The sequence below is a fragment of the Solea senegalensis genome, linkage group LG8 (assembly GCF_019176455.1).
Source record: "Solea senegalensis isolate Sse05_10M linkage group LG8, IFAPA_SoseM_1, whole genome shotgun sequence".
Lineage (NCBI taxonomy): Eukaryota > Metazoa > Chordata > Actinopteri > Pleuronectiformes > Soleidae > Solea > Solea senegalensis.
This window is the reverse complement of record NC_058028.1, coordinates 9,703,476-9,730,841: the sequence shown is the minus strand read 5'-3', so window position 1 is coordinate 9,730,841 and position 27,366 is coordinate 9,703,476. Positions and strand designations below refer to the sequence as shown.

The following is a 27,366-nucleotide window of genomic DNA, read 5'->3' as shown; positions in this document are numbered from 1 at the left end:
TGTTGCTCATATATTACCACCAAATGACATCAAACTGTTTTGGAACAAAAATACCTCCATTTCATTTTAGTCTCTATTTTATTTTGACAGTCTTTGACTGACAGTGATCTCTGCTCCCCTGCTCAGATGTCTGACAAACACAGACTGTGTCCCTACAGCTCCTACCTTGTCGTTCTCCACATCGTAGCCCAGACTGATCAAACAGGCCTTGAACTCCTCAGCCATCAGGGCGCCACTGTGGTCCTGAGATCAGCCAAACGGCCAATGACAGAGCGCCACATCATGAGGATGACGGGGATGATGATGGTGGATGGTGACCATGCAATCCACAGCATGCAGGGAGATGATGACACGGAGGATGGAGCGACAGACAGACAGACAGACAGACAATCATGGATGTTTAGACCTTTGTCAATGCATACAACTCATCAGGCAGCCTTGCAAATATGAAAGCCACAGTATTTGTTTTGTGGACGACGGAAGAACCAATCTGTGTGGAACTAAGCTGCTTCATTATCAAATGATTGAAGTTGTGGTCATATCCTAACACTGGCACCACAGGCTTGTACAGTAGGCATCAAGTCGAGCAGTGCACCTTCAACATTGTGATGGGACAATAATGCTTACATCTCATCATCATTGCATACAGTGTGTGTGTGCAGCCTCAGAAAAAACTTGTTTATTATGAAATATTGAAACGTTTAAGAAAAGAAGCTGCTGTGTTATGACCACAGACACCTGGAGTGTGTATGTACCACCACGACAAGACAGTGACAAACACACACACACATGCTGTGGAGTGACATGGTGAATAATGGTGCGTCCTTCTCATCCTCATGAGGCACAAGATATAAAAATGATCAGTTTGAGAACAACCACAAAAAGGTTTTGGTGACACTAAAATAAGCACCAGATTTATAAACAGTGACCCCATAATCCCTTTATTAATTAGCGACCTGAAGTAAAATGTAACCTCAGATTCACTGAATTCACCGAATTCTCTATCTTTCAATTCACCTCAACGAACACAGTTTGTCATTTTTCTGAGATTTGAATGCCAACATCAGTTTCTCACTCTCTTCGCTCTCGGTTAATGAAATCCACAGCATCTGTGTTCACATACTCTGTCCTCTGCTAATACTGATAATATTCACATCATCTTCTGCAGAAACAGTGACAGTGTTCTCACCATGTGCTCCTCTGTGTTAAACACCAGGATCAATACTCACACGTCTGGTTCCTCTCTCACCGCCGGTTAACGTCTAAACATTCATTCATTCATTCATTCATAAAATTACACAACTGACATTCACTGTAATGTTGTGGATAAAATATTAGTATTCGATATAATTCTATTTCTGGTGTGCCATTGCCGACGTTATATAGCATGTATACTGATGTACAATACGCATGAGTCTGTGTTGGATTATGAAATATATACATTCACAACCACTGTGACACAGTGAGTATGAAAAGTACGAAACAGTATCATAAGAAAAAGCTGTGAGCTCGGAGCTCGGGCCCCTGACCTTGTCAAAGTGGTTGAAGGAGGCGCGGTACTCGTAAAGCTGCTCCTGGCTGATGCCCTTGGCATCACGTGTCAGGATCTGGTTCTCGACCTCATTGATGGTTCTAGCGATCGTGGTCAGAAGCTGCTCCCAACCCACACGGAGGTGCTGCAGGGACAGGAAGATTTTATTCCATGATTTTCAAGAGGCTTTACGACAAACGGATTAAATCATGAGGAAATAAGAAGAATATCAGTGTTTTTGTGCGTTACCTCCATCGTGTATTTAGTATACTGGTTGTCAAAGATGAGAGCCTCCTGAATGAGCTGGTGGTATCCTTCCAGCTTGTTGATCTCAGGCATGTATGACATGATGCTGGTCTGGTACTCCTTCAGGTTGGTCAGCTGGTCCTCCAGGGTGCCGTTCATCTCGATGGATATCCTGCCAATCTCCTGCCGACACGAACACACAGTATTACTGACGCCACAGATGCACCATTCACACGCAGCACAGTGTGAAATCTTTAGAAGACGCTGTGACCAAAGCTATCATGCAGCAAACGCCATCTGTTTCCAGTGTGAGCATGTGTGATAAGACGTCAAAGTGTTTTCCCATGAATTCTTTTTTTCCAGGCACAGAAATTGTGCCTGAAAAAACATTAGATATCAAGGTGAGTAACGCAGTGAGTACGTCTATCATGGCTGGCAGTAAAACCTCACAGCATCATGAAATCAATGTGCTCTTTGCCGCAGCCGTGTGACAGTCACAGAATGAAAGAGGGAAACCTTGAGCCCTGCATGACTGCACACAATGGTGTCGAGCGTCAACAGGCAACGACAAATTGCCTGTTAAATTGCCAAATGCTCACTATTATATATAGTCAAATCATTAGATATTAAGCATTATTTTTGTTAAAATTTGATTGGCCTGGATGAAAACTATCACTATAGCAAAACAGCTCAACTGAATTATTCAAAAGCCTGAAAATAAAGCCCCTTTTTTTGATAATAGATATACACACAGAGATTATAAATGGTAAAATATAAATAAAATAATAATATAAGTTAAAGCAAAATCAGAACTCTTTGAAAATATTTATTTTTCAGCTCCAAAATTCCATGAACTCTGTAACCATTACCTCCATTTTGTCTTTGATGTAAGCACCGACGGCGTTGGCCTGAGTGGCAAACGTGGCTCTCAGAGTGTCGTTGGACTTTTGCTTGTTAAGCTCTTCCTGCAGGGCGTTGTCACGCTGCGGCACCATGGCCATTGCCTATACACAACAAACACACACACACACAGATTAGAAACACTCAATAGTAGTACAGTCAGTCATTGAGCAACCAGAGAGCATGTCACTGCGTCAGTGCAGCTAAATTGGTAAATACTGCTCAACACAAAAGAGTTGGTGTCTTCTCTTAACACAAAAGAAACGCAATACTACACGTTTTTTTCCGAATCCAAACAGCAGCCTACCCTTTCCCACTTGTTGTCAATGCTCTCAGGTGTGATGGTGGTGTAGGGGTTCGATCCACTCAGCTTGATGCCGTTGCTCTGGGCGATCTTTTGCACCTCGGCCTGGATGGACTGGATAGCCTCCCGCTCCATGTTAGCCTCGGTCAGGGTGGACTTGAACTGCTCGTGGGCTGTGATCAGATCCTGAGAGAGAGAGAGGAGACATGTTTGCTTTTACCTCCACACAACGGTTGTATGTAGTTGTCGAAAACCACCCATGAACTACAGAGTCCACATTTCCAGTTACCTGGATCTCCACAATGTTGTGGACGATGAACATGTCCTGCAGGTCCTCCATCGCTCCCTCCATCCAGTTGTTGAAGGGCGCCGCCCTCTTGGCGTATTCCAGGTAAAGCTCATCTATCGACTCCAGCTGCTTCTCTGTCCTCTGTTCACAAGATAGACAAGGAAATAAGTTTATTAACAAAACGTGAATCCTTTAGAGCTGTTATAAGACAATGTTGGGTGTTTTTTTATTCCAAAGATTAATGTGATATTTCCTGTACTGTAAAAATTGATTTCCAAGAAAGTAAAATAGGCCACGTTTCTGGGAAATTGATTCTATTTTTAGCCTAAAAACAATGATCTCAGCAAGCAAGAAATATAACCTCAGTTTAAGAAAAAATACCTAATTCTTAAAGTGAATTTGATCAAGTAAAGGAAGACTCATTTTATTTTTGTTTGGATGTTTTATAGAGGCTACTTTTTAAAATTAAACTACAACCTTTGACTGAACTGGAAAGAGATGCATCAGTTACAATCTTACAAATCTCTTACAAATGTCACCTGATCACCTCAGTACACACACACACACACAGACAGACAGACAGACAGACAGACAGACAGACAGACAGACAGACAGACAGACAGACAGACAGACAGACAGACAGACAGACAGACAGACAGACAGACAGCGTCTTACCTCGAGTGAGTCTTTGCGGCTGTGGGTGAGGGCTCCCAGGATGTCCCATTGATCACAGATCTTCTGACAGCGAGCGTTGACGTTGGCGGCGTCGTAGTAATCCAGCTGACTGGAAATCACATGGACAGAGGAAATCAGTTTATACTCATACTAACAAATCATCCTGTGCTTTCATCAGCTTGGTGATGGCACGACAGGTACAGGCAGCTGTAGACATGAACTCACACTCTAACAGAGCAACTGAACATAACCTTGCATTAGCGCCAGGGTAAGGAGTGTTGAAAATAATTGTTTCTAAGATGCATTGACTGCACTGACGTCTAATCATCAATTATACACATATCACTGCTTGTTGACTTAAGTTCTAAGCATTAGTTTTGTTTATGGGGATGGAGCATTTCAATTTTATATGTAAAGAAATGTTTACATTTATATTTATTGAATAAATATGAGTGCTTATACTGATTGAAGAAAAACAGCGATGTGCATAAATATAGAAAACGGAGGATACAACACATCTTGATGCTTGATGGAATCAAATGGCTTTGCTGACATGAGAACTAATCAGGCAGATAACTTGGCTTATATCTCCATGTCTTCTGTCTCTTCTTACTTGAGCTCCTGTGCAATGGCAGCAATCTGCTCCACTCTGTCCTGATGGGCAGCCAGATCGCTCTCAAAGGCCTCGTGTTTCTTTAGCAACGCCTTGACCTCTGCCAGGGTGGAAGTCTCGTAGTCTTTCTGGGTCAACATGGCCTCCTTACCTGCACAGACACACACATTTGATTTATTCCTGGAAATTTACCTGAAAATATGTCAACATTTCATACTTCAGGAGATATAAAATGTTGTTCTTTCTGTGTGCATGTGTGTGAGAGGGAGATGAGAGAGAACGCTGACATACCATCAGTCCAGGATTCATGGATGGCAGCCTTCTGGTGGAACTTCTCCGCCAGATGTTCCAGTCTCTCCAGACGTCTGATCTCACTAAGAATCCACTCCTCATAGCCCTTCTCTGCTCCTTCCAGAGTGTGCCACGCTCCGTTGATATCCTGAGACCAAACGGCAGCGTTACTGGCATTTGACCCTCACTATAGAAAACAGTACAACACCTGTGTTCCCTGCCTGTGAGTTTTCATGTATTATGCACATGGGAAAAAATAAAACTTAAATATTTAAATAAAATGTTTCTGAGCAGATGATGGATCACATATTATGACCAAAAGAACACTTGACAAAAAAAGGCATTTATACCCAAGCCAGTAGAAAGACAGAAATTGAAATCTACCAGAGTTTATAATCAATTTGCTAAATCAAATACTGTAGTTTTACAATTAAATGAAAAAACAGTTATATATTTCAAATCATTTTTAAATATTCAGTCTGAATACATACAGACACCATGCGTCCCTCTGATGGCATGAAGGCAGGCCTGTTGCTGAGTCTCAGTTTGGTCTGCAGAGTGTTGAAGCTGATCTCCAGCTGACATTTCTCCTGGACCTAAAGGAAAATCAAACAAATTGGCTCAGATTGTTTGAATTCAGCTAAGAAAAATAAAATGTCTTTAATTACTGCCATATTTAAGAAGCTTTTTTTAAACCTTTGGTGGTTTGTGGACACAGCGGTAATCTCTAAAGTCCTCCTGTTTCGCCTGCAAATCTTTGACAGTCTTCTCTTGTGTTCGGTTCTCCAGCCATGGGATTGTGCGGCGGATCCATTCCAGCAGCTGAAGGTAGTCAGGGAGACAAGGAGGAACCAGTCAGGTAAAACAACCACAGGGTCAAAGTTAATGTAAGGATCTTTACCAATGATGCAAGTTCTTTCTTGTTCAGAGCAAATACAACTGGATCTTAGGAACAAGACAGAACTACATAGAAACAGAATGCTATGAACTCACATCACTGGCCAGTTTCTCGTACTCCTCCATCATTTGTTCGTTCTCCTGATTGACAGCCAGCACTTTGCAGATACGATTTGCCGCCGTCTCAGCCTATCAGGCAACAGAGTGATGAGCGGCACTCACAGTAAAAGACCATCACGGTGCACAACGCTTAGTGAGAGCATTCACTGTGGCAACAAATTTTATTAGTAACTAAACCTGAGATCACACACAGGCAGTGAACTGAAATAAACCTAAAACACACACTCAGACACGCGTTATTAAAAAATGCAAAAGGACGAATAGTCATTGTGTCTGAATACTGTAAATCATGCTGCAGCTATTGGTGGTTAGTTCAATGTGCCAGAATAAGTGTGTGTGCGCTTTAAAGCTTCATGCGTCTCCCGTCACAACTCAGGAGTCAGTCCACACGTCTAGTTACAGGTTGATGGAGATCTGTCGTCCACGTCAGTAGGTCTGCCTAGGATATTACACTACTGTACCACTGGAAATGGAAAGAAAACAGCTCACACACTCTGACAAGGTGATTTAAGTTGGATAGATTCTGTAAACATCTAATTATTTCTTTGTGTTGTATGTGTTGCTTTTAGAGAATACTTTTTTTTATCTCACGAGAAAAAATATTGAAGGCTAAACTAACACATTTCATATATAAATCACATCACATAACATGAAAATATGACATTTGGAATTGAAAAATGTTAATAGCTGAAAAGAAACTGGAAAGATGTCAACATGTGTTTCCCCCAAATAGTTTATTTTTCATTTACTCTCAAATGTTTTATTTCATATTTGGTTTTATTAGAACCAAATATGGAAAATGAATCATGTTTGTTTTCCACTGAATCAATACACTTTTCACTGTTTGTACTCTGGCTTATGGTAAATATAAATGTGACACCATAAAAAGCCTGGTGTTCATTTAGCCCGACGGCTTTCAATATTACACAAATAGAAAACAGAACAAACATGAGTGTGGGAGTTTAAGTCCAGCCCATTATTTTTATTTTGTTTTGGAGGAAACACAGTTTATATATTAAATATTGAAACAGAAGCATCAGCATTTGAGTCTGGTTTTCCATATTGTCCTCATTTAATAATCTCTAAAAGAAAAAAAAAAATCTAAAATCAAGGGCATCTTTGACCATAAACTGTGGTCAAACAATTGTAACCCTTGTTTATTTTTTACACTAAACTTCAAATATTCAAACATTTCACAATATTCCTGTGATTTCACACATTTTTAACACTACCTGATATTTATGACATTACCCAGAAGGCCGATCTGTCCTGAATAACCCTCTAAATCATAAAGCCTGTTGGAAACTATCGTGTTTAGAATTATAAAAGGATCACTTTTCTTGAGGCAGAGGTTTAGAAGTGTTCATGTGAGACTAAAGCATGAGCTCACCTTTTGTGCGCCAGAGAAGGCGTGATAGAAGGAGGACACATAGGTCATTATGGCCTTCTCATCTGGCCTCAGAGTACCCACGATGTCTACGCATCACCCAGCGGGACAGAGAGGAAGACAGAGAGAGAAAGAGAAAGAGTGAAGCCAAAGTAACCCAAAGCTGCGAGGACCTCGCCGCCCACAGGACATGAGAGCACGTGGAGAGAACGCCTCCCCTCTTTAGATCCACAGATTTGACTTCCTCCTGTTACACCACCACACTGACATGGTAGGATACAAGGATGGACGGGGACAGGAGTAGGACCAATGTCCTCTAGAGGGCAGTTGAGAGACAGTGAAGCCACAAGGTCACAGTTGGGACACAAACACATCAGCTGTCGAATTTCTGTCAGTGTGAATTGAGCCCAGTTTTCCCAGTGATGGTCGCACCATTACATCCTGACACTCGGACATCAAACTACACGTCTCTGTCCTGCTGTTTGTTAGGATGAACAACAAACTTTGTAATAAGTTTCTAGTCATCATAAAACCTATGATGAGAGTCAGTCAGAAGATTTCGCTCCTCTGCCGCGACAGACAATCTCTCATCCAACTTTTATTTGGAACTGTGGACGCACAAAATAGATTTTAATATTGATTATTTAAATGACTATTCATCTATTATTTAAATTCTTTTCATCTCTACATCACTTTTTAAATCAATCACAGAAACAAGCTAAACTGCACCGTGAATAAAACATGAACTGCTTTCTAACTACAATCTAACATTAACACCATCTGTGTTCCAGTGCGTGAGTTCATGTGTTTGTGTCCCAACAAATCCAGAGTGTTTGCAGAAGTGCAGGTCTTAGCAGCGCTGTCGGGAGAGCGACGCCATGCTGGACAGGAAGAAGCAGCACCATGTTAGTAACAGAGGGGTCAAAGGTTGGGGTCAGAGGGTACCTTCTGTGCTCCAGAGAAGGCATGGTAGAAACTGGACACATAAGTCATAATGGCTTTCTCATCTGGACGAGCAGTGTTCACGATGTCTACGAAGGGGAGGTTATGAACACACACGCACACACACACAGGCAAGATGGTGGACTTGTGATTATACACAACATAACACGACACACATATTAAAACATACACTAACACTGAACAGGCTGGAGGAAAAAACACAAACACACACACACACACATTTAATAAGCTGCCATAGCCGTTAACAGCCATTCAGGACAATCACAGTCAAATTATAAATACACAAATACAAGGACACACAAACAAATAACGTTCAAGCAAGGGTCAACCACTGTATAACTGCATTAAACAAATCTGTGTTATTGTTCAGGAACTCCTGTCAAGTGGAATAGGCACATTATTCTACGAGAGAAAAGACGTGGCAAATCATTGTGGACTGAAAGCGATGAGAAAGCTGAATATTTCTATAGTGACAGGGATTTCTATAGAGATTTCTCCATCCTCAAAATTACACATTTAGAGACAATTGACTTGTATTTGTGCATATTATAAGTTTGCTGATTTTCTTAAAGATCTAAGTGTTCCTGTAAACCAAAAAGGGGCAAAAGACAACTTTTGCGTCTCACACTTGTAAGTGTTTAGGTGATTTTGTGACATCGTAAGCATCACTGCATGAAATACATAAGTCGATTTTCACTGCAGTATTTTGTATATTGCCGTTACTTTATGCTGTAAAGAGCTTTCTGACACCATCCTCAGTATAAACACAGCTGTTTCTATTGCCATTACACTGTGTAATCATAATAAAGTTAAGCCAAAAGGTAGAGTAACACTAATCGACCAAATGATTAAATGTCAATAAAAAGAATATCTAAAAACTGTGCCCTAACATCATCTCTATATAGACTGACCCACACACAGATGACATTCAGACAGGGACACATGCTCTACAATCCAAGGCATTAAAGGAAACGAGGAGCTACAACGAAATGCAGGGACAGGACAGAGGCACGGATGATCCTGACGAAGACGTCTCCTTCGGCAACAGGTTCAACAGCTGATTCCTGAAACACGAGCAGCGTCTACATGCACAGTGACTGAAGTGGCACTATCATTTAATTATAACTGCGTGAACTGGAACGTTCACAAGAGTGGCAGCGATTTCACTGGCTGTCAAAGATTTTAAACAAATCAACATTTTAGTTGCAAAGACAGTTTTATGCAGTTTATGTTATTCAAACAACATATGGGTTTAATTTAATCACATTTGATTCAGCGTTCAGTGGAGAAATATCTCAGTATCTAACACATTATGAGCCACAGTCACGTTCTTGTGTGCATGTAAATACAGTCGTTTTCATTATAGTGAATTCATGAATTGGGCTGAACAACAAGTAACAATAAAACACAATATACAGTAGAAAAACAATTATTATCTATCTATATCTATTAATAATTATCTTCTCCAGACTAAAGGGAACATGATTTTGATGAGCGAGACGACAACATTACATATAAAATTGACCATTACTAACACTGCAAATTTCCCAATGTAGGATGAATAAAGGATTATCTTAACTTATCTTCGACTAAAAGTATATCATATATATACATATATATACATATACATATATACACATATACATATATACATATATACACATATACACATATACACATATACACACATATATATATATATATATATATATATATACACACACATATACATATATATACACACATATATATATACATATACATATATACATATATACATATACATATATACATATATACATATACATATATACATATATACATATATATATACATATATACATATATACATACACATATATATATATACACATATATATATATATATATATATACACACACACATATATATATATATATATATATATATACACATATATATATATACATATATATATATATATATATATATATATATACACACATATATATATACACATATATACACATATATACACATATATATATATATACACATATATATATATATATATATATATATATATATATATATATATACACATATATATATATATACACATATATATATATATATATATATATACATATATATATATATATATATATATATATATATATATATATATATATATATATATATACACATATATATATATATATATATATATATATACATATATATATATATATATCATAATACTTGCCACACTTATAGGTTTTCTGGATGTTCAGCCCTGTTCCAGTACATATAATACAATTCAATTCACAAGCAGCAGTTTCAAAGAAAAAGTCACACATACCTTCTGCATCCAACATCTTAGGAATGTCCAGGTGCTTCTCAGCCACCTCAAAGGCGTTGTTCAGATTAGTCACTGGGTCATCCTATACAACCAATCACAGTGACATCAGATAATAAAAGGTGTCTGGAAGGTAAGGTTTCATTCAACTTAAATGCTTTTATATGATAGCTTCACTGATACCAGAAAATGTGGAACCAAATGATTAACAGAAGTCTGGTGTGTACCTTTCTGAGACTGTCGTAATCAATGAGATCAGGTCTGTGTCTGTGGATCAGAGCGTTGAAAGCGAGACCGTCCTTCCAGCTGTTGGACAGAAAACAGGTGAGTGGGGCATCAGGGCACACATGTGATGTCTATCTTCAAGAAGCTCTTCCAAGAGCATCTTCTACACTTGCATCCTCCTCTTTCCAAGACTTCTTCTATGTAGCTTACTCCTCTCTTGTAAGTACAAGGTACATTGTGACTACAATGTTGATGCATTTTTCTACTCTGATGAGTAAAGAATCATGTTCAGGTTCCTCCAGCAGGGGGCAACATTTTTGTAGAATTATGGTAGGTTAGGTCAGGAATGAAATTAAGGGAGATTTCATTCAACGTCAGCTGTACATATATCAATACTTTATGAGCTGAGAGTCAACAAACATGTTCACTCATATACAGCCACACCTAAGATTGAGTGTCTGCAAGTGAAGTGCTTTTTTGTGTGTTTAACAGACAGAATTATTGGTCATATTTAACAGTGGTCATATACCAACAAGTTCCCTGTAAAGCACAGTTCACCATATATCACCATTTATCAGGGATTCATCAGACATTTTAAATGTCAGGAGAGTTGAAAGCTCCAACATTTTAAGTGAAAGTCAACAGCTTTCATCTAGGGCTGCATTACTAATCAATTACTTGGTTTTAAGGTTTTGGTTTTTTTAATAATCAAAACAAGTTCCCTGATTTCTCAGCGCCTCAAATGTGAATATGTGTGTGTGTTACCTTATGTGGAAGTTCTGCACATTGACATTCTTGTAGGGAGCGGTCTTCCTCTGACACCACAGCAGAAGACCTTCCTTTGCAGACGTTTCTGCAGACAGGACAGAAGAGAAGGAGAGAGAGACAGAGAGAGAGGAGGTGACTCAAGTGCATTTTCTTTTTATTTCAAGCAAAATCAGACAGCAAAATACTGCAGCGTCAGTTTTGACTGTGCTAAATATAAACTGCTCCTCGGTGAACTGTAGAGAGTGCTGATGTTTTTGTTTACAACATAAAGAGACACCAAAAAAGCATCACTTACTGGGGAAACTAAAATCTGACTCAGTGTTCCTTATGGTGACTCAAACTCCGCTGAGTTAATGCAACACTGACAGTTTTAATTAGTCATCACCTCGCAGTCATCACACTTCTAACAGAAGCCTGACTTATCAGTGGAAAAACAAAAACACTGTGGAAACTGGAGGCAATAAAGCACACACATTTCTGACTGTTTGATAATGTAATCACTGGCTGATTAATGGCTTGGCTCAGGTTTATTTGCCGTTCTGTTTTACCTCGATCCAAATTCAGGCCACGTCTCGTGACAAGAAAAACATTTTCAAGTTGAGAAAAATGACCTACATTCCAGAAATGTAAATCTGTCACATGGTGACGTGTCACTGCCTCAGTGCTGTGTTAATGTATTGCATCCATGAACAAGAAGAAATGAAAGTTCTAATCAATTTGACATAAAATGTCCAAACTAATCATAATTACGACTGATACATATTCAATAATGTTGATTGGGAAAGCTCATCTTAGCAAGGAAGAAAATGTAATGAATGAATAAATATTTTCTTATTTTGTGGACTATAGAGACAGTAAACACAAATTTCTCCTTGCAGACAGGACCAGTGACATGTGAGTGATGTTAGATATAATAAAAAAACTTGTGCTGCATGTATAGATGTGCTTTATGAATGGCATAAAACTCAGAGCTCATCAAAACTAGAAAAATGCTATATAAAAAATTTAAACCATTTAGTAACATTTACCAACCCCGCCTCTGGGTGTGTGTTTGTACTGTGTGTACTTGTATTTGTTACGTTGTTAGGAGCTTTTCTGGAATAAACACTGACCCGTGCCATGACCAGTAGTCCACATGGAGACCAAAACCTGGTCTTAGAGAGGCAAAAACTAAGCTCTATGGAAATGGTTAAGTTTAAAGCTAAGATTTAAGGTTCGGCATTAACCTGTGTGTATGTGTGTGTGCGTGTGTGTGTGTGTGTGTGTGTGTGTGTGTGTGTGTGTGTGTGTGTGTGTGTGCGTGTGCGTGCGTGTGTGCATAGCCAAGTTACTTCCACTCTAATTCCCACAGTGCATCTTTACCATGCGAGTAAGCACCAGAAAACTTTCTGTCACTGTCAGCTCATTAATCCTGCAAACATGGCTGACAGTCACACTGCCATTGTGCCCTTCAGCAAGGCATCACCCTGCTGAGCCTCTGCTGGTCTTTCAGTGCATTTATGCCTGTAATTAAATGACTCATGTTAAACTAGTTGTACCTTCTACAGAGATGTCCTGGATGGCGAAGCGGAGGATGATGGTCCAGATCATTCCCAGCGTCATCTTCACATTTCCATCCACAATTTCTGCACAACACACAACAAAACTTAATGTTGGTCTCGTACTGAATCACTCTGCAGTAAACACCATCCTGTCCGTCACTGCTGTTTGTACAGTCTTACATCTGCTCCTCTTGTTTAATAATGCCAATATACACCCACACAGGTTCACGTAGTGTTATACAGCAACTACGTGCACAGAATTTTCAGGGCAAGTGTGATGTTAATTATGTCTCTCACTAAATACATTTAATTTTGCCAGAAATAAAGAACAGTCAAACTGGCGTATGCAAGACAAGCCTACATATTTAATCCTTTGAAACCTAAAAATATCATTATGTCCCATTAGGATAGAGACATTAGACAGACACATGTGCAGGGGTATATAAGTAAAGCAGGTATGTAGACTGGGTCAGATTCCACTCATAGTTCAAACATACCTACATGTCTTCCAGTATATCAGTTACACTCACTCAGTCATCCGTCACTTTCATTCCATCCAACTGTCACCATTTCATAAATACAAAAGGTATTTCTGTTTTCTGTAACTGTCATTTTACATTATTACAGTAAAGTCCTTTTAAGATCAAACGGAGGCCCGGGAATGTGCCGACCTCGTTTCCGTCGTTGTCCAGCAGATGACCTTCAGCCGGCTACAGGAGGCCAGAAAACTTGTTTGCGTATGTGTTTACGACTGCATTGTTTTGAGTTCAATGGCGAGTCTGAGCAGTTCAATGCAGCAGGAATTTCACATTTGTCCTGATAAAGAAGGTCAAAGGTTGTATTCCTCCAGCTATTCCAGAGATTCTCTCAGTTAGAAGTTTAATTATATGCAAGCGGTGGACAGACATGAGTCTTTCTAAGGCTGATGTCCATCTTCACAAGTCAGTGATATCGTCATTTGATAAACTGCTGAACTTAAATCAACATTTAACAACATTTAATGTACAAATACATTATAAAACAAATAAATTAATAAATATCACTTCAAGTTTATCATTCATCAGTTAGCCCAACTGATTAATCTGTCTGCCACTGCAGTTAACATCAGAAAAAGTTAAGAGAGAAAGTCACATAGTTCACATAAGAGTGATTATCTGTCAATTATGGTCATGATTATTAAATTAGGTTGTTTGGTTCAATGGTCCAATGTCGATCTGATGTTTCTAATATCATCCAAGTGAAAAGTTGCATAGTGTTGCTTTAACTGGATACATTTGGTGTAGTGTGCATCAATTCCAGGTTCCATGTTAAGTGAGTGTGTGAGTGCTTACCCTCTGCTCCAATAGACACCAGTTTCACTCCCTTGCTGGCGATGAAGTTCAGGGCTTTGTTTACATTGTTGATTTTGTGGACCCTCATTTTGCCTCGCTCAGGTTTGGGTAACCGTTCGCCTGCAGACAGACACACACACACACAAAGACAAACACAAAGACGAACACACACACACAGGAATAGTAAGTGTATTAGCTCCTGCATTGTTTTCACAGGCTCAGCAGAAAGACACTTTAACTGTCAGAGAATGGTTCAAAACACAGCTGTGACATTAGCATCGTTCACAGCAGGAAAAACACTCAAGTGAATCTAAAAAAAAAAGGAGCCGCATCAAAGCCCAAACTTCAATATGAGAGGACAGTAGTTTAAATGATTATCTACTGTGCCAACAGGAGCAGCTTCCCCAAAACATCGTTGAGGGGTGAAACAGAGACACAGATGACAGATGTGAAGCAGGGTGTTCCCTAAACGCCTGTGATCCACACAGAGGCGGGAATCTGTGAGTGACCACACCCTAAGGGGGGGACAGTGAGGATGTGCATCTTAAACATCTGAAAATATTTTCCACTGAGTGACAGCTCAGATGCAGCTTTGAAAATGAGGTCACTGCTCTTTAACTAATGAGTACATGTGTGTTGTGGGCAGTTTTCCCCATGTGGATTCTGTATGAACCATTCCTAATCATTAATCAGATATCATTACAGCCATTTCAATTTATTAAAAAAAATCTTCTCGCGGCTCTCAGATCGTACACATGGGTTACCTGAGATGACCTCGAGCAGCAACATGAGTTTGAGCCCGTCCCTGAAGTCCTCCTCGATGTTGTCAATCTGCGTGCCAGCCTTCCGTAGGTGGGAGTTGCACCACGCCGTGAATGTCTGCACGAGGACACAGAAACGTGACACAAATGGTTGATTATTCTCAGCCCAGTGCCTGCATGGTTTTTTTTGTAGTTGTTAAAATAATAAACCACTTTGAATTGAGAATCAAAGAAAATGAAATTGAATGGGCAGGAAGGGAGGCCAGAGAGTCTCTTTGATAAGACAGGAAGTAGCAGAAGAAAAGTACGAAAATTCAATGTGAATATGTACAACTACTGCTATCAAAGTACAATTTGATCTAAATGTCACAAAGGTGAAACTCGTCATTGGTAACAATTCCTCTTTGTAGCAACGCAAGCGAAACAACTTTCAATTTACCACCATATGCTCCTTTACATTTTTAGTATAAAACCACAGAGTAAATAAATTCAGTCTTTGTTTTATTTTTGGGCTCAGTCCCCCAAAAAGAGAAAGAAAATACACTCCGTGTAACATCAGAAACTACCAGTGCGTAACCCACACTGACATAAAAGCCACAGGTTATAAAACACTGCCATTAATCCCAAAAACCCAACAGAGAGATCCATCAATGATCTAAAACCTAAACGGGAATCACTGACAAACATCTGTGACACATGTAATTAAATATCAGAATGGTACACCAAATCACAAACACAAGACATCTGGGAAAAGACACACACCAGCACAAAATCACACACATCAATAGCGGGTTGGAATCTGTGTTTTTGTGCTTCTGGTTAGCCAACATTCTTCCAAAATGTGTTTTGAATCATTTTATTTTGAAGGAGCTTGTGGCACCAAGGTAGGAACGGAACTACAGAGAGGCGGGTGAGCGTTTTCCACGAGCTTTGTCACGCCACCCTCCACAGACTTCAGCTATGGCACATCACCAATCACTGTAGTAAACACACTCAAGAGGCAATTGTGTTTCTGACCTATTACAACATTTCAGTGAAATCTCTCAAAATGTCAAGGGCAAGAAAATACATGTTAAATAGCTGAGTGAAATTTGTTTAAGTGCATGATAAAAAATGACTTGCTCCTTAAAAGGTCTCATTGTTGTGAACTAAAGGATGAATTGTGATGCATTTTCTCAGCAGAATCTGAGGTGAAGTAGGAGAAAGGACAGAGGAGGTGACTTGACAACCAAAGCGATAAATGGACTTCAGAGTAAAATCTGTGTTTCTGTGCAAATGATTCTGGGAATCTAGTCACCTTAGCACTGTGGGCTGTGAACACATAGAGCAGGTCAAATTACAGCATTAATATTTCTGCTGAATATTTAATTGTTTTCAAATCCTCATAGCAAAAAAATAATGGTTTTGATTGTTGTATGCCAATTAAAAAAGTATCATATACATGTGGGAAACAATAGTGTTTGTTCCTTGTGTTACGAGAATAAAACTATAATTTATAATTTGATGAGGTCATGTCGTAATACTGTATCTTGTTTTAAAGCTATGAACAGAGTAATTTATTGCCGCTCAACTTAAATCTAAATCACAGTTGCAATCCATGCCATAAAAAACAAGACATTTTAAATCAAATTGTTCGGCCCTAATTAATATTTGGAATTTTTCAATTTGCAGGCCAAATTGTAACTGTACTATGGCTTACTGCAAAACAGAGGGAAAAATGTCAGATTCCATCAAATTCTATCAGTACAAGTACAAGTCCAGGCACAAGTCTTGGCCTCAAGTACAAGTCTTTTTGTAAAAATATCACAGTATTCTGTTGAGTGAGCAAATCTTTTATACAACTGTGCACCGTGTCACAACACCCAGTGAACTGAGACTCACATCAGCCACAAACTGCTTCCTCTCTGTACTCTGTCCTAACTGGACACAGAAATGCCTCAGGAGGAAAATCAGTGATAGTTCAAGAAGGCAGGGACCAATCACATTCACCAGTGCACCTCCTCTTTCTCTCCCTCTCTCCCGCACAGTGTGTTGGAAAACATTAGGGCTGGGTGCTGCTCACTCACTGCCCTGCCCCTCTCCCAACCGTCCTACTGCAGCCGCCGGCACAAAGCTCCCATTGAAAGGGGTGGATAATAGCAGCCTTCACTCTAGCCCAGACGGTTCTCCCTCACTCTGTGACCCTTCCCTAGGCCAATACCAACCCCCAACTCACACATTTACACACAATTACACTGACACTGGACTAGTACAGGAGGAGGAGGAGAAGGGTGGGGGTGATAGATTTAAACAAACAGATATACAGACAAAGTTAGGGGGCAGGAGAGGGGGAGTGGAAAGACACCCCCCCACCACCACCACTTCCACACACACACCCTCTCCCTCACAGAGGTCAGGACAATGCAGCAGGAAGTGGCACTGCAATGAGAGGAAGTTCCAGCTATGTTTTGAAGTGAAGATGTATTCATCACCGTCACTGATTCAAACACTGATTGATTTTAGACCGAAGGTCTCTACTCTGTGTTCAACGATACGTTTATAAGTATTGTTTATTTATTAAAAAGTGACCGTTTACAGTTAAAATATAAACCCTACCATCTGATGCAGTGTACCAGATTATAGCGGAGAGTAAAGTCACATCTGTAGTTCCTTGTGAGGTCAGAACACCACAAACACAGCAACAACATTTACTCACAAAATGTATAGTACACAGCAATTAGAGCACATCGCAGATGTATTCTTGTAATTTTACAATTTCTTCATTTGAATCATGTCTTACAAATAATAAAAACAAAAAAATAGAAGATTATAGTAAATAAAGATTATTTTGGAGCATAAACATGAAGACCATGATAAAAAGTATAAATAAATCTTAAATACAAGATGCTGGGATAGATAAATATACGACCACGACTGTTCAGTCAGGCACATGAGCTTAAATTACCCTTTAAACTTTTTTTTTTTTATCACAGGCTCATCCAAACTCGTAGTGTGTCACTTTTATGTGTATATATATTTAAGTACCAGATTAGCACAAAAAAAAACTGAGATCACAGCTGCAAGTTTGGGAACATGAACTGTATCAGAGAGCAGCCACACACACACTGTCAGCCCTGTTCCAACAGAGCCACTGACACAGGGAGTGGTGACAGTGACAGGCCAGGACTTGCAGGGAGTGTATGTTCTGTGCAAGTTAAGCCAACATGCTTCATGTAAAACAGCCAAACTTAATGTCTGTTGAACCATGTCTCTTTATTATAATGACTTATAATAAATTAAATATAATAAATGACTTAACTCAAAGACTTAGACTATCTTGTGAAAAAAAAACATGAGGTGAAATGCAAATTTAAATACTTGGCCCTGTTCACACCTGGTATTCCTTCCTGAAGTGGAACTTGATTTTATCCAAAATATAATCCACTGTCTTAATTGGACAAATTAAAAGTGAACTGATTCCAGGCCAGAGTGACCAAACCTGTCCCTGTGGCTGTTGCGTGTTGACTGCACACATCACATCAGATCAGAGGATTTCTGACGTGAGCTCAGGGCAAAGATAACAAGCTGATCGGCTGTGAGACACCAAAGAGAGCAAAGCTGGATCTGAGTATAAAGAAGTTTATATTTTAGGCATGAAGCCAGTGCTCTCATCCTATTGTATAGGTTACATAACACCTGTAAAAACAGTGAAATGTTTTTTCTGCTACATGCATAAACAGGGACCTGATCGCTGTCTTGACACTGTTCAACCTTTAGTCTTAATCAAATGAATGTGTTTTAAAGCTGATATCGGAAAATGTATCACTATTATGAAACCTTTGACTTTTAATTACGTAAAACCCTTTAATCAGATTAAACTGGACACTGTTTACTCATGATTACAAACCTGTTGGCTGCTAAATGTGAGGCAGTTACCAACAACAAGCAGCTGTAGTTGTTTAAAATTGCAGTCTGTGCAGCAGGATGTTTTTCATGAAGATCTTTAAAAGTCAACTAGGGTCAACTTTGATTAGCCAAACTCCAGAAAAAAAAAACTATGTCAGTTACTTATTTACTTTAGGTCACCAATTTAGCAAATAAAGCTAATTAGTTTCCACTGATCTCGGGTATTCTTAAAAGCACACACAGGATTTTGTTCAGGTCCTGCTGGTGCACAATGTCAGTTGTTTGTGTTTGCGAGTGCGTCTGGAAGTGATTAAGGCCTCAGTTATATTTCACTGCAATGTCTACACTGACAGCTGCAGGCACAGCAGATATGCAACATTTCGTAGTATATTCTGCATAAAGGATGTGAAAACAACAACATGCATGTGAGAAGACGCATCAGCTTTTCTTCTGTGGTGTTTGTTTTCTTTTAGAAATACAACTGTAGAAGTGAAAATTTGCCGCCTGAACTTCTCACAAACTCATTTCGAATGCAGCGTCTGTTTTAACTTTTAGTTCATGCAGAGCTGGTACAAAAACTTTCACATTTTTCTGACAGGACCTAATCAAGCCCAGGAGAAAACTTGTTTTCTTGTGGACGTGGAAACGCCAATGCGGGGTTAAGTTGTCCGACATTTCAACTTTACTGACAGAAATACAGCCGCTGCCGCCTCGCTGCTTTACTGCAGAGGGTGTGGAAAATAGAAGAAGGCTAATGGGGTCTGTTGGGGTCAACTGTTTGATGTGTTGTTAAAAACATACACACATGTACAAACCTGTAGCAGAGTCACACAGTGTGACCTCCACAGTCTTTCATCTCTCATCCCTAACTGGGCCTACTGGGTCAAAGGTCAAGTGTCGCACAGATTAACGCAAACATGTGGGCAGTGTCAATGAAAGGACGACACATAAATACACAACTATACAGGAACGTGCATGTGAAATTAAAACATGGAGACAGGGAGTTATGTAAACTAATGCTGTCCATCTGCATACACCACTCCTTTTACAGGAATGTGCTTAACAGACACAAGATTTCACATTAACCACACACACACCTATCATATCACAGTATAACTAATATATATATATATACAAACACTGATTTGCACATAGAATACATTCGAATATAACTTCATTACTCCCCTAGAACAAGATTATTTTGTGTTACCAAATTAGAAGTATAAATAAAAATGAATAGACAATAAGAACTACACCTGAGAAGAATGAGCCAGGTTGAACACAATGTTACTGCTCAGCTGCGTCACATTCTGTGCATGTCAGCTGTGTGTGAGTGCATGTTACAATTACATACTCGCTATTCTTGTCAACACCAATGAGCTCACACTTACAGCAACTCACGCTCACTGTTGCTTCTGAGGCAATCTTCCTACATCACACATCTATCCGAGATTGTACCACAAAATAAGTTTCATGCCACATATCACACACCACACACATTGTTCAAGCTCTGCATCTATGATGCATGGACTTTCATCACGCCTCACAATCTCATAGACACACACATACACAAGCATGAAAAAAAGAAATCTTCACACAGATTGTCAGTTGCACTCTCTCACGCAGGTTCAGGTGGACAGGCAGAGACATGCAGCGAGGTGAGTTCAGACAGCGGAAACAAGAGATTGCATGACATGAAGCATGCTGCCAAGAAATGACAATCTCTGTGCTTCTGTATTCATTTTCTAATTTATAATCAATAACCTGGCAACCCTGTGAGATTGTACCACCAGGAAAAAAATGCAAGAGAGATGGAAGAATGAACCCGGAGGCTCAGCACCTCTGACAGAATGACTGATGTGTAAATATGGCCGTTACATGAATGTGAAGCATGGGCGTGACACAACACAACGTCAGGCAATGAAAATACAAATGTAAAAGAGCAGCAAATGGCAAAGAGCAGTTTTATACTGCAAGTAAAATGGAGTTATATGTGGACATGCTGGCAGGAGGTACAACCTCAAGGGACTTGGACAAAGCCTTACTAAACTGGACAGCTCAACCAGACTCAGTTCAGCCAAAACCAAGCTGGTCTGGCCACGTGAATAAAGCTCAGTTACTAGTCTGGTCTGGCCTGGTCTGACACAAAGCCTCCTATTCTTAGAGGGACGTCAATTAAAAAAGGGTTGTGGTGTGCAACCCAGTAGCACCGCTGGCTATTGTCACAGGCTTTTGCTTCAAATGCTCCAGAGGACAGGTTGGTGTTTTTGCACTCAACTCAGCAGCATACATATAGATGTAGGATGTACAACCATTGGAGTAATCCATTTACCTCAGGTGCATACCAACTATGTAACTAATTCACCAACATCAGGGCCGAACATTCACACAAATGATATACACTCTTTATTCAGTCAACCATATTCTCCATTTTATTATCAAATCTATTCTCTGTAACAAACCAACAGACAAACAACGTCTTCACAACAAGATCACTGAGTTTACTGTGAGATTAACTTAAAAATAGGACTGAGCAATATGGCCAGAAACTTTCTCATGGGAAAAAAAATCAACAATTATCACAATAAATGTAAGATTACGGTACATGAATGTGTTCACAGACAGTCGGAGAAAGGAAGAACCAGGCTCTGTTGCATAAATAAGTAAACAGCTGTTTGGAGAGCGACATTTTCCCACAAAAACTGGCAGCATCTCTCAAATGATTAATGATAAAAAACTGAAATGCAGTGCCAAAGCCAAGTGTAGTGGTTCTACAGAGAGACGCAGAGCTGGCCAGGATGTTCATGTCCAACATACTAGTGGTCACCAGAGAGTGACCACTGTTTACCATGAATCAATGCAGCCAGGAAGGAGGAGGAGGAGGAGGAGAGGGCAGAAGACTGACGAAGCAGACTCCTGTTCTCGTCTAATTATCCTCTCAAGTCTGGACAGGTGATCATTAACATTTACACAAACACACACACAGATGGAGGGAGCCTCCCTCTTGTTGCTTCATGTGCTGACAGGTACAGTCAGGAAACCAGAACTATAATATGGGGACAATGTGTCACCAGAGAGCACACACACCCCTCACAGAGTGAGCTGACAAAACATGCCGGCCTGATGCCCTTTTACATATGCAACAGTGTGAGTCAACACCTTAACACCAACTGTTTTCAACAAGCTCCATCGACTGTGTCCAGCCAGACATACAACTCTCCAGGGGTGCCTTAAAATAGTAGCCAAGGTAAACAGAAGAAAAGGGAGGATTGTGGGAAGGAACACAGCAGGGGAGGGAGAGGAAATGCAAGAAAAAGGGGATAAAAGTTAAAAAAAGAGAGGGGATAAAAGAAAGAGGATAATAAGTAAAGTGACACATTTAGAAAAAACATCAATCCCTAAACCCAAACCCTAAATATCACAAAATGCTAGGCACAGAGAGTAAAATGTAAATAAAAAGCATTTATTATAGTTGAAGTTGCATTATGTTCTTGGTAAAGAGCCTTGTTGTAATGTGGTGACAGGAAATGCATCAACTCTTCATGTAATGAATAGGTTAAAATAAAAAGTAGGTGTGAGCAACACTAAATGAGAGATCACAGAGGGATGCATGTGGGATAAGAGGATAAAATAAAGCAGTTTGTCAAGATGAAAGATCATGGAGGCATAGGAAGAGGAGTGATATTTATAAATGGCCAGTGACCTTCTGACCCCGAGTTTGCTGCTGCGGGGGAAGATGGAAGAAATGAGTGAGAGGAGACGTGACACGAGGACTCATTGAGGCAAGTGTGTAGGAGCAGACCGAGTAACCAGAGAACCAGTGACTGCTGAAATGACTCTCACACCACACACACACACACACACATACATACCTACGTACATACAGAGACCTAACCACCACTGGCTGCATCTTCCTCACACTACTAAAGCTTTACACATTTTAAAAAATCTCATATGTCTCATTTGCAAAAAAATGTTCCATTAACAAATCAGGAGCAACTGTTGGAGGAGGTTGAGAGGAAGAGGGGGGGGGGCAGGAAGAGGGCAGCGAAAAGGAGGGAAGGGGGTTAAGTGTCAAGCAATGTGGTGATTTGTCCACTTATTTACGTCTCTTCCTGTCGTTGTTGTTCAAGAGTCCAGCCAAAGTCAAACTGAACAAGGCCTGCGAATGTTTCAACTCATTTTAGTATCAACAGGTTTTTAATACTATGTGCATCACAAATATCATGGAAAGACACTTGAAATGAATAACTGCACTAGTTCCTCACATTTAAAAAGGTTCAGTGTGTAAGAATTGGTGACACATTAGGAAACTAAAGTACGGTGGCCTTCACATTCTAAAAAGGATGTTTTCACTTCTCCTTTTGCAAAGTATTCATTCAAGTGCACATTATGTTTGGCACAATATGGCAGCCTCTATAAAGCAAGACCCTTTGACTAAATATGTATAAAAGCTTATTTTAAGGCTACAAAAAACATATACACTTATTACAAAATATTTATGGGTAGTGTATTTTAGTTCCCAAAATAAACCCTCGAAAATCTTATACACTGGACGTTAGACTCTACAACATTTTTATTGCTTCTAACCCATTGTGTTTGCATATTTCAACATTAGGACATGTCTTCCTGCTGTGTGTCAATAAAACTGGCTGCTGACTTTGGGGCACATTGCTCCACACCACACAGTGCCACAGTTGCATAACGGTACTGATTTGTGTCTCACTACAAAACTATTTGACACAAATGTGTGATCATTAAGGCTCAAAAACATAAATACATAAAAAAAAAAAAACATTTAAGGAGGTGTTTTAAAATAGTGACACTTTTGAGTCATTAACGTACCAATCATCGTATATCATGGGTTAGGAAATCAATATACTGCCGTATCAATGTCCCACCCTGTATTTAATCCTTCTCTAAGATGACTCCTAATAAAAAAAGCATGATTTCTTTTGTTTAGGAGAAGACGGGTGGGGAAGAGAAATTAAATCACAGGCTGGGAGTCTTCCTGGGATTAATTAAATGAATGTGTTTGTGTTTGTTAAGCAAATATAATAAACTATTGTTCTATATTTGTCTGTATGCAGAAATGAATCAATGATCATGACTTTCCAGATTAAAACATTTCAGAGACAATAAATGCTCACTGTGTGATGTGGAAAACTGTATCATTTAAAATGTTGTTTTTGTTTTGTGCCAAGTCTGGACAGCAGGGAATGAAAAAAGGAGAAGGTAAAAGAGAGGAATGGAGAGAAAGATGGAGGAGACCAAGCATCAACCCTGCTGAACATGACAGAGATGCCAGGAATGTCAGCTATGCTCTTCCTGCTGCTCACTCCCTTTCTTTTTGCATCACTTCACTCCTCTCCTTTCTTTTGTGGATCAGCTCAGGTCATTGTCTCATAATTTCCTGAAACTATCTATGTTAGTGTAACAGATCAGTCATTTTGGGGTTGTCTGGCAGCACCGTGTCCCTCTGACCTACAGTGAAGTGGACACTTTAAAGCTTAAAGAGTGATGACCATCAACCACTCTATGTTATATTAAGTACATGCAGATTTAATGTGTGCTCCCTTGTTTTAACCTGTAAGTGTCAAACTATCATGACAGCAGCCATTGGTTTGTGAACTGCTGTTTTGAAGCTTTGCAGTTTATCCAGCTTCATGTTCATGTTCAAGTGCCCTGACTGGTCACCATGTGTGACACACACTACCAATTCTACCTTAGCCACACCCAAAAGCATCCACTGCTTTTTCTCATCTCTAAATGTGACCATTCATTTTAAAAAAATGGACATCATGGTGTACTGAAGAAGTCCTGAAACTCGTGATTGAGTAGTAGCAGTTTTAAGAGGTTAATGTGCTTTTTCTGAGCTGATATGAAGCTTTCATTTCACTGTTTGTCTTCCTCCTGTCCACTCCCTCGTCACCTAACAGCATGTGATGCCGCACACATCATGAGACAGGACGTTTTACAGAAAAGGAAGATGGATAAGATCAAGAGATGAGAGAAAACAACACGAGAGAATGAGTCGACTGACAAAAAGAGGGAGTGAGCGTTACTCAGCATTAGTGTCTCTCAGTTTTAGTGTGCATCTGTTTCTCTCATATCACGCCATCACTTCTTTTAGTCAGCCAATCAGCAGCCAACTAGTCCACTTCCTGTCTTTAGAGGCACAGCACAGGAAGCAGCGGGGGCGGAGGATGTCCATGTTAATTCTCCAGGAATGCAGTAAATATATCCAACTGTACAAGAAGTAAAACATTAACCCCTGAGCAAGAGGTGAGAGCTTGTGAAAAGGCAGCCTTGTGAGGATTTTACAGCCCACTGTCACATCACAGTGACAATGGGCTCTACAAGGAAAGTAAACAGTTGGTTTGTAAAGCACTGACCCACAGTGATGATTCAAATAACTGCAGTGACTCATGTAGAAACAGGAGTAGAGTCAGAGGGCCTCAACAGAGTAACTGTAACAAAACAATGAACTGACATTTCTAAGGCTAAAATTAACCCTCATTCATATCTGAATAAATGGTTAACTTAATGGATCATTTCCCCCACCCCTAACTTTCCAGAGCTCAGGGTTTATGTCTTTATATAGTAGTAGTAGTAGTAGTAATGGCATTCTACCTGTTTCTCCAACTTGATCTGGATTATATTCTTCATCCTAATTAAAGCCAGTAAGGTTGAAAATACTGCATAAAAAGACATAATCACACATTTAAGGCATCTTTATATCAGTAATGTTATTTGATGGTGCCTCCGGTGAAGGTATTCTCACAGGCCAAGTGATTTCACAGGCTAACCACATGAAGTTAACACGGAAAGCTGTAGAGTAAAATACATACTTGATAAATATCTCACAGACAGTCCTTACTGTTAGAAACCACACCTCAGACACAGAAAAAGTTCAGATGAAAAGGTGTGGTATAGTTAACATGAACAGGTGCTGCAGATTCACACATTTTACAATCAAGGGCTTTAAATGTCGCCCACGAGCAGCAGCTTTATGACTCAACCGGACAATCGCTTCACAAGTTTGGAAAGGTTCTCAAACTGACACATACAGCCAAGCATGACTTCAGCTTTCACAAACACATCACCTGCTTCAACTGCTTTATTCCAAATATGTCACTTAATATTAGCAATCATCTCTGAAATGTCACCCCTTCATTTAAACAAAGGTAAAACTCCTGGGTAAAATAAATGCTTTGCCGTCAACAAGGCCTCATTTTCTAATCCTGGCTCTGTACACAGTTTAATCCAGATAAGGATCTCTTGAAAACCAAGCAACAGCTATGGCAAACACCTGGAACCTGCCAGGGGATCATGCACCACAGACGACAGTTAGAAAAGTTAGAAAGCAGGTTTATGTCAAAATTCGACATTCACATAGCCATCAGTGAATATAGTCGTCTGGGAAAAAAGAAAACATTTGCAGTAGTGTATAAACACAATCAATAATTTCATTCAGACCACATCTAACGACTGTCTGTCACCATCGACCTGCTGACCAACGCACACCCTGCCTGTGAGGAAATACAGTCACGGGGCGGGCCTTTGATAAGAGGGTTAACAGGTACATCAGTTCCATTTTGTTGAAGTGTAGCCTCCTATTGGCTAAGAAACTTAAACAGTGATGACCTTGAGATCATTAGAGAGACGTTTCAGTTCTCGCCTTTCAAGCCTCCGCTTGGCTGCAAACCAGGTTAGATTATCAAAAGTCAAGAGAGAGAAACAGCAGGCAGGTCTGTGACCTTGACAAACGTCAACATTTTTCTAGTTGTCCTACAGGAGTCGGTCTGAACGGTAAGAACCACCAGTAGCCAGAACTTCTTCTTTCACCAGCCTGACCTCCCATTACAAAACCAGAGCCCTACAATCACTGAATGAGATGAGGTCATTATTATTACATCCACACTTTTGTGTGTGTGTGTGTTTTTTACAGTCCCAATCAGGAGTTTGGCAGGCCTGAAAGCAGTTGGCAGGGCCAGGCCTCAGCTGTTTGTGTCGGCCTTTTTTTTTACTGCTGGCTGAATCTTTCCAGATCTCCAGGACAGTTCTGTGGTTATGTTGTTAATCAGAGCAGGCAGGAGGAAACTAAACCAATCCACCAGTTGTGTTAAAAGGCCTGCAGCTCTCTCGACACCAAACTGAATGACAGCAGCTAAAGGTGTTTGTTTTCACTATCCAACTTAAGATAAATATGTTAGCATGTTTCTCAGGCACAGAGTGTGACAACGAACCAGAGATAAACTACACAAACACACATTTTAGTATACGTGATGCATGATAAG

General features: G+C 39.8%; 1 protein-coding gene across 5 annotated transcripts in view; it reads right to left on the bottom strand.

Annotated features, from left to right (window-relative positions):
- actn4 (actinin, alpha 4) overlaps nt 1–27,366 on the bottom strand; it is a 49,562-nt gene that overhangs the window by 2,839 nt on the left and 19,357 nt on the right. For 2 of the 5 annotated variants that reach the window (XM_044031747.1, XM_044031744.1), the window contains exons 2-20: nt 15,185–15,299; nt 14,421–14,540; nt 13,087–13,173; nt 11,546–11,633; nt 10,783–10,861; nt 10,559–10,640; nt 7,257–7,342; nt 5,843–5,935; nt 5,546–5,671; nt 5,341–5,445; nt 4,850–4,997; nt 4,559–4,709; nt 3,946–4,054; nt 3,271–3,411; nt 2,985–3,167; nt 2,647–2,781; nt 1,781–1,960; nt 1,530–1,676; nt 166–243 (exon numbers count right to left, since the gene is read on the bottom strand). In XM_044031747.1, the coding sequence (XP_043887682.1) occupies nt 166–243; nt 1,530–1,676; nt 1,781–1,960; nt 2,647–2,781; nt 2,985–3,167; nt 3,271–3,411; nt 3,946–4,054; nt 4,559–4,709; nt 4,850–4,997; nt 5,341–5,445; nt 5,546–5,671; nt 5,843–5,935; nt 7,257–7,342; nt 10,559–10,640; nt 10,783–10,861; nt 11,546–11,633; nt 13,087–13,173; nt 14,421–14,540; nt 15,185–15,299 (2,253 nt within the window). Of the gene's footprint in view, nt 1–165; nt 244–1,529; nt 1,677–1,780; nt 1,961–2,646; nt 2,782–2,984; nt 3,168–3,270; nt 3,412–3,945; nt 4,055–4,558; nt 4,710–4,849; nt 4,998–5,340; nt 5,446–5,545; nt 5,672–5,842; nt 5,936–7,256; nt 7,343–8,198; nt 8,285–10,558; nt 10,641–10,782; nt 10,862–11,545; nt 11,634–13,086; nt 13,174–14,420; nt 14,541–15,184; nt 15,300–27,366 lie in introns of all 5 variants that reach the window. The other 3 variants (XM_044031743.1, XM_044031745.1, XM_044031746.1) reach the window with 3 other exon arrangements.